At 34.1% G+C, this 8,306-nt stretch overlaps 1 protein-coding gene across 4 annotated transcripts in view; it reads right to left on the bottom strand.

Moving 5' to 3' along the window:
* Positions 1-414: 414 nt before the first annotated feature.
* LOC144965122 (centlein-like) overlaps positions 415-8,306 on the bottom strand; it is a 44,092-nt gene continuing 36,200 nt past the window's right edge. For all 4 annotated transcript variants that reach the window (XM_078900077.1, XM_078900073.1, XM_078900074.1 and 1 more), the window contains exons 30-36: positions 8,046-8,154; positions 7,337-7,396; positions 6,470-6,565; positions 5,835-6,020; positions 4,260-4,457; positions 2,771-2,845; positions 415-1,215 (exon numbers count right to left, since the gene is read on the bottom strand). In XM_078900077.1, coding sequence (XP_078756203.1) covers positions 1,126-1,215; positions 2,771-2,845; positions 4,260-4,457; positions 5,835-6,020; positions 6,470-6,565; positions 7,337-7,396; positions 8,046-8,154 — 814 coding nt within the window. In that variant the 3' untranslated portion in view covers positions 415-1,125. The remainder of the gene's footprint in view (positions 1,216-2,770; positions 2,846-4,259; positions 4,458-5,834; positions 6,021-6,469; positions 6,566-7,336; positions 7,397-8,045; positions 8,155-8,306) is intronic.

Below are 8,306 nucleotides of genomic sequence, written 5' to 3'. Positions count from 1 at the left end.
AAAATAGAGTTGATTTTATGGTCTCTCTCTCTCTCTCTCTCTCTCTCTCTCTCTCTCTCTCTCTCTCTCTCTCTCTCTCTCTCTCTCTCTCTCTCGCTTTCTCTCACTCACTCTCACCCTCTTTCACACACACACACACACACACACACACACATACACACACACATACACACAACACACGTTCTTTATACACCCTTTTTTTTCTCTGTCTGATTGACTGACTGTTTAGTTAGAGCTATTTGTCTGTCAGTCTATATTTCTATTTATCTATCTCCTGATCAATCTGATCTATCTAAATAAAATATTTCAGCACAATGTTAAAAAACTTAGCATTTGCGTTTGTTGAAATCCTTAGAAAATGTGACCATAATAATATGATGTTTACTTCTAAAATCAATGAGAAAAATAACAAAATTTTCAAAATATGGAACTTTAATACAAGATCAATACATTTATAAAAAGACAAGGATATCAAGTGGTAAAACAGATCTTGAATTGGCTGGGGTCAAGGTCACACAAACCACGCTTTCTAGCTATACAAATCAATAGGATGATTAATAATATGTGAATTTAAAGTAAACCAAATAATAATTTAACAAAAACAAAATTTCTATTCTACCAATGGACGGATAAATTGTTAGATTTTAGGTAAATTATGGAAAAAAAAGGCATGTGCACCCACTTCTCATATAAATGTAATCTCATTCAAATTTTACACACATATCACAGCAGACAGCATAGGGTTTCTCGGTAACATAGAAACCTACCAAACATAGTTTATTGTGACACATTCTGACATTCACAACATTCCAATATTAACTTTATAAAATAAGGCGCATTGAGTTAGTAAGTAAATTAGCGGCGCTTTGGTTTAGAAATTTCCATTGTATTTGTCAGGATATGATAATACACAGTAAATATTATAATAAAATAAGATTGCCTCATGACATAAGTGAAATAACAATTTACACTGCGGGTTTGATGAAGTGTGTGAGGTGGAAAAAACAGTTGTAATTAGGGGTGTGATATATGAGGTTTTAAAAAAATAAGAATGCTGTGTGGACCAAATAGCTCTTGAGGCATGATCGAGGAGATGAGCTGAGTTGTTAGATATTCTAAAGGAAATCAGTTGCCTCGAGGTGTGTGCAGTAACAAATCGGCTCTCTCATCTATCTTTTGTAACAGCATTGTAATCAGCGGATGGACAAAATCATCCTGAGGATAAGAAATATTGATATAAATGTACTTCAGGTATTTTATTATTTATGGTTGATGATTTATAATCCTTAACACCTGTGATGTTAATCGATGGCTGAAACTGTGAAACAAAAGTCATTTTATATCTAATTTCACAAAATACAAACATATTTATTGTGACAAGAATGAGCCTCATCAGTTTTCCTTATTTGAATAGTGACAAATAATTCAGAAACTTAGAGACCAGCACATTAAGTATAACAGGGTAGTTTCTAAAAGGTCACTTGTTGCAATGGGCAAAATCGGTCATGTACTGAAGTGTAAAAGAATATAAGGAATATAAAACCTGGAAACATGAATATTCCAAGATTATATTTCTGTGACTATATATGTACCAGACAGTTCAAAGACTGATTTCTTTGCTTAACTTAAACAAAGTGAACTTGATTATCTAAAAAAAAAGCCCTCGCTTCAAACACAACATGCAATGATCTTTTGACACAACCTTATTTATAACTTTAATACATCATAATACATGCAATTTTACATTTGGTGGTGGAAAAAATCCCAATCTTTGGTGACTAGTGGCTGCCTAAATCAGAATTAAAATCTAGCAAATACTTTCTGAGTATGTATGAAAAATATATGTTAACAAGAGTGCACATTTTAATGCAAATTAGACCACTAACACAAAAAACTATGATTTCCATGGCAAGAGGGATGAAGTTAAAAAATAATTAAAATGAGCACATAACTAAGATGCAAAAAATAGTTTTTTACTTTTCCCTGATAGTTCAAACAACAGACAACTTGCAACAATTTGACTAACAATCAATAAATGTTTGCTCAAGGTTACAATGAGCGCAGTCTTATTCTATGACAACGGAGCTATAGTACAAGTATTATCAATATAAAAATGTTGGACTTATAAAAAATTTTTTAAAATAAAAAATTGAGCTTTACATAACGCAATATCCACTAAATATGCTCAAAGCGCTTTACAAGGGGGTCCCTGGTCAACAGCAACATTTCACATGTAGGACGGAACATGACGCCTGTTAGGCGATATTACAATTTTTCGGACAAAGACAATGCTGTTAACGGCCAGGTACTTATTTTACACCTGAGTACGGTGAGAGAATGTGAGTAAAGAGCCTTTTCCAAGGACTAAACTATGCACCGATCCGAAAGCGAGTGTCATACCACTAGACCACATAGCCGCATTTATGGTCTTAATGATTTCTTAACCTAAACCCAATGACTACAAAATGAGACTTATTTTTGAAGGTTTAAGAGGAGGGAGTAGCCTTAAACAAGATGAACTGTATTTCAAATTATTCATTAATCAATGTCCTCTGCAAAAATTTGTTTTACAAAACACATTTTAATGGAGGTTTTCTATATTTTAAATATAATTAACTTAGTCGACAAAACTAAAAGGGCAACTTTAAATAAAGTGAGTGTAACATGTAAAATATATTAGTGAGCATGATATCAATTTTATTCCACATACATTTTCATGATCATTTATAATCATAAGTTACCCTTTGTTTGAATCTCACAACATAATTACCTTATTTGACATGAGTTTTTCACATTTTCGAAGCCATCTCCTGTCAGACTTTTTGTCATCACCAACTACAGAATCCTGGAATGAGAAAAATGCAACTATTAGCTAATGATGATGATGATTATGATGATGATGATGATGATGATGAAGATGATGATGATGATGATGATGATGATTTTTAGATTCAAAGTAACATGTCAAAGCAGCAAAGAGAACCTTTTGAAGCCAACAATCATTGGAAGTTGAAAACAGTGTAGTCAGGGTGTCAATTATGGACCTAGCCTCCATGATTTGTGTGACTAAAACCAAAGTCAAGCACATGGGATTGGAGTCATTCTGTGTATGGAAGACACTTGCATAACGTGGACAGTCTTGTCAGGAAAAGAGAGTATCGACCTTTCACAAATTTGACTGGACCAATCTCTATTCTATGAGAAAAAAAACATGCGACCTTCAAATGATACTGATATGAGATACAGTCCTTTAGAAAAATTATCTTGATATGTGTAGGCTATCAACAAAGCTTCTTTGCCCCCGTTTACTTAGTTCACATCTCTTCAACTCATACCAGGTCTTTTCTAGCTTAAGTCAATATTTCTATGGTCTACCCACCCCTCTTTCAAATTACTTACTTCTTCAGGCCTTGAGGCACATAGGGCATCCACCAGACATCTCCATTTTTGAGGTCGGCTGCTTTTGCTGGACTTGTGCCAGTTTTCCTGTTTGATATAGGGTCCTAACATTCCAGCAAGAGACATTGAGCTTGCGTTTTGGTGACAACTGATCCGCACTCTGGTTGGGGACGTCCTTTCAGCTTTGACCTCCTACCGTCATGAAGTCAGTATTCTGGTCCACTTCTCTGCTGCCGCCGGTAGTGGATTTATGTCTGGTTTCTGTTTCTGTAATAGCTTGTTTTTATGAGGTGGGTTGTTAAGCTCAACCCCCATCACTGGAGGGCCGGTGGATTACTATTCGTCTGATCTCTCCCCTTTCCTTTCCTATTGGAGGTCCGAGGTTCGAGATGCGCAAGCCCTCCCACCACATGATGATAATCCGTCAGGAGGGACTCTTTCAAATTAGTGCCAACATAATACAGTACAACACACAGGTTCCAACGTTTTCAAAATTAATTTTATGTTGAATTGTTATGTCAGACCACAATAAAATCTAATTCTGTGGATCTTTATCAAAACTCTAAGGCTATTGACTCTCTCCTTATTAACCATTTTCAGAATTTTACCCAAAACTTCACACCCAGCCAACACAAGAATAGATTTTTCTTATTCAAACAGAAGAGCAACAAGTACATTCTATACATAACATTGTTCAGCTGAACGAGCTCTACAACAAGGTGTCAAGTTTTGATAGCTTAAATTTTGTGATATGCAAAACAAATCAGAATGATGAAATTGTTGGCTGCATTGTAACAAATGTGACGATTTTCAGACGGTTGGTAAGAAGAGGGTTAATCCAATTATGCAAACTTCCTTACCAGGCTGTCTCCATCTCCATCATGACTCATGATCTCCTCTAGATCAGAGTGACTAAGATTCAAAATATCCCTTGCCCTGTCCTGGGCACGTTGCAGTGACAAATCTCCCTCCCGCTGCATTCGTTCTTCTAATGTCTTAGCCTCTCGTTGTTTCACTCTAGCCCTTTCTGTTCTTTTCATTACTTCACTTGCCAATATCTGAATACACAAGAAAAACAGGGTGAATTATATAGAGACATATTCTAAAAAATAGTTTGGGATTTGGAGCCAAGTAGAAAATTTAGAAAAGTAAAGGGGGAAAAAATCCATCAAAAAACAGCCTCCCTCAGATCTCAATTTTCCAGACTAACGTTCTAATCACTACAAAAACGACCCAATAAAAATATTCAATATCATTATAATGAGCTATACATGTGACGCAGTGATTTCTATTGCTGCAATTTTATGAGCAGTCAGTCCAATTTGCCTAGTGGTATTATTAATTAAGAAAAAATATTTAAAAATTCTGACTTTGGTAGATTGATAAAAGGAGTAAGATTGGCAAGACAAAATTGGGTGCAAACAATGCTATATATGGAAGTTAAATTATGTATGTAATAAAAATCGCTGTTATGATATTCCACGTACACCATTCAACAAGTTTTTTTCTATTGTTGTGTTATGATAAAAATGATGGGAAAATGAATACTGAATTTTCTAGGCAAATATTGTACTATTCAAATCAACATACTGGCTATATGGTAATGTAATAGCCAAAACAATCTCCCATTAAAATAATCACAAATAAATGCAACTAAGAACAGCGTCAGGACAGGATTGGATCAGGGGGAGGGGAAAAAGCATCCTGAGGCTGAAAAAATGTTAATTTAAAACAAATCCTAGTTTCAGTAACCTTCATCTCCACCTTTGTTAACATACCAAATGAATATAGAAGAATTCGTGGGGATTTAATTCAGGTTTGTACATGGTATGGATAGGATAGACTTTTCTGATTTTTTTTTCATATTCTAATATTACTTTTACTAGAGGGGACAAGTTTAAGATTTTTGTCTCTAGATGCAAAACAAACATAAGACAAAACTGGTTCGGTATTCGTAATGTTCAGAAATGGAACAGTTTGAAATTTGAAACAAAGAATGCAAAATCTATGGATTATTTCAAGGTGTTAGTAGATAGGGAATTATATGATGGGAGATTTATATATGACTACGTGTTTGCACTGCTGTTGACATGGCTTTCAATCTTGTATGTATATATTATGCATTATTATATTATTATGGTTATCTTCTATACGCGTGTGTATATGTGTGTGTGTGTGTGTGTGTGTGTGTGTGTGTGTGTGTGTGTGTGTGTGTGTGCTTTGCATGTCACGGTTCAAGATATATTTTTGTACACCACATGAGTACATTTAAGTTGAAATACTATCTTTACCACGAGTATCATTATTGTAATCTTTAATCAATAGAATCATGGCATTACTATTAATATTAAGGGCATTCAAGGGATCTTATCCTATTTTGCCCTATACCATATGTTATGTTATGTTATGTTAGTCGTTTAAAAACATATCCTTACTTTAATAAGAGACTGAAATTGTCCGATTTTGACTTGGGAGGCAGCCAGTCTGTCTTTGGCTGCATCAATAGCTGCCTCTGACTGACTGGCCAAGCCGCGTAATTGGTGTTGGGCTGACGATTCCAATTCTGAAAGGGCCACTTGGAGATCTGCCTTCCTGGAAGATGACTCTTGCAGTAGTTTGGTCTGAGAATTAGAATTTTAAAAAAAGAAAAAAGAATTGACCAAAAGCCCTTTATGCAGCTCTATATTAGTTTGTTTGTTTTTAATGAAGAAATCTATATATTTAACCGATCATTGCAAGCATGAAAAAAATTAATGATGGGTGGACTGACAGAAATTTAAGTCTGTAGGTAGTGAGGCTAAGTAGAAAATTGGGTAGGCAGGCATATAAATTGATATGTAAGTAGAATAAACAAGAATGAAAGACTGAATAAACAGACAGACAGGTAAACAGACAGAAAGACAAGCAGACATGTTAATATTGTCTTAAGGCATACAATGATCGATTCAGAATTTGTTAATATGAGAATTGATGCTGTGCATAAAAATACTCCATTCTCTGATATCAAAGTCAATCCTGTTGATTATGATGATGGTGATAAAAGACGTTCAAAAATGCACCATTCACTGACCTTATGATCAAGCTCGAGAGAAACTTTGAGAAACCTGTCCTCATATTCTTTCTTCTCTTTTGAAACAACACTAATCCTTTTCTTTAGAGAATCCACCTAAGGAGGTTGAAATAAAATTACAGAAAGAAAAAGGTCATGAACTCAATCTAGTGTTAAAAGCATGATTTCATTTTCATTCTCAACTAATTTAATCATTTAGGTGTTCAGACATATGTCATGGTATTCGATGAAAAGTGCATTAAAAATTATATCCAGTAAAACTTTCATGGATACATAAAAAGTCATAAAAATCCTTTAAAAGCCCGTGAATCCTGAGTTTATTGTGGTTATTGTTGTGTGTAAAGGTGAAGTTGTTAGAGTTCTAGACTCACAGGGAAGAGGACAAGTTTGAATCCCAGGTTGAGTTGAGTTCTTTATCTGTTATAAGATCGGCAATAAGATATTTTAAAAAGTATTTTGCGATATAGCATCGTTTTATCAAAAGGGTAGCAAGCATTTGTTACTTACAATATAATGCTTCAGAAAACAAGGCTAACTCAGGTTCCATAGGCTATAAAGAACTATTTATTGAAACCCCTTGGATAGAATGCTGGTTAACTAATAAGCAAATTAAAAAAAGAATAATGTGAATTCAAATTATGTATATGCCTGGCCATCCATTAACTGCTTAAAAAAATTGAGGTGGTACAGAATCAAACTCATCTCATTCAGTTCGTAATCTACAAAAGGAACAACTGGGTTCACCATGATTTGAAAACTCTAAGGAAAAATATTTCATACTTATATGTATTCCTGTATAAAATATTCTGTAATTTAATTGAAGCTGATATATGCTGTTGCAATCTCTATTCTCATGATTTCTCTTACCTGAACTTTCAACTTGTTATTAGCATCAGCCAATAGTTTGATCTTTGTCTGGAGCTCTTCCTAGTAGGTCATTAAAAATAAGATAATGTTTATAACAACTCTATATATATATATATATAAATGCAATATCAAATATATATCATAATTATCATCTCACATTGTTTTATCTAATTTATCCATGTTCCATAACCATACTCTCTTCATATTCTTTTGCAATATGTATTCTTTCAGTTGAATAACATTAAGATAAAAAGTCGAAGCGTATTATCTTTTAGGCACGTTTAATATTCTGGGCATGGGAAATGCTAGAAAAAAAATCCATTGACATAACTGTCACAGTTCCTTTGCCAGGTTTTAAACCGGGAAACCCTATCTTAAGGTGGAAATCTTCATAAAATCCTCTTCTCATCTTCTCTTCCCTCCTCTTTCTTCTTCTTCTCCTCCTCCTCCTGCTCTTCTTCCTTCCTCCACCTCTTCACACTCTTCATTCTCCTTCCTCCTTCTCCTCCTCCTCCTCCTCCTCATCATCATCATCATCATCATCATCATCATCATCATCATCATCATCATCATCATCATCATCATTATTATTATTATTATTATTATTATTATTATTATTATTATTATCATTATTATTATTATTATTAATAATATTTTCATCATTATCACCATCATCATCATCCTTATCATCATCATCATGGTAACTCACCACATTGCTAGCATCACTCTTGCTGAGATCTTGTGCATGTTTTAATTTGATTCTCTGACTTTCAAGAAGGTTTCGTTTCTGATTCACATCTCTTTCCAGGTGATTTGTTCTTTAAAAACAGAGAGAAAAAAAGTTCAAAGTGAGTGTTCCATCCTTCATAACATAAAAAATCAGAGAGAGTAAAACATTAACGTAAGCCTGTCTAACTTGCAAAAAACATTCACATTTCTAATTGAATTAACATGTACGGAACCAGAGGCT

Source organism: Berghia stephanieae, chromosome 2, assembly GCF_034508935.2.
Source record: "Berghia stephanieae isolate SIO BIC M18660-M18661 chromosome 2, UCSD_Bste_1.3, whole genome shotgun sequence".
Classification (NCBI taxonomy): Eukaryota; Metazoa; Mollusca; class Gastropoda; order Nudibranchia; family Aeolidiidae; genus Berghia; species Berghia stephanieae.
Note: the sequence above shows the minus strand (reverse complement) of the source record. Positions and strands in the feature narration are given on the sequence as shown.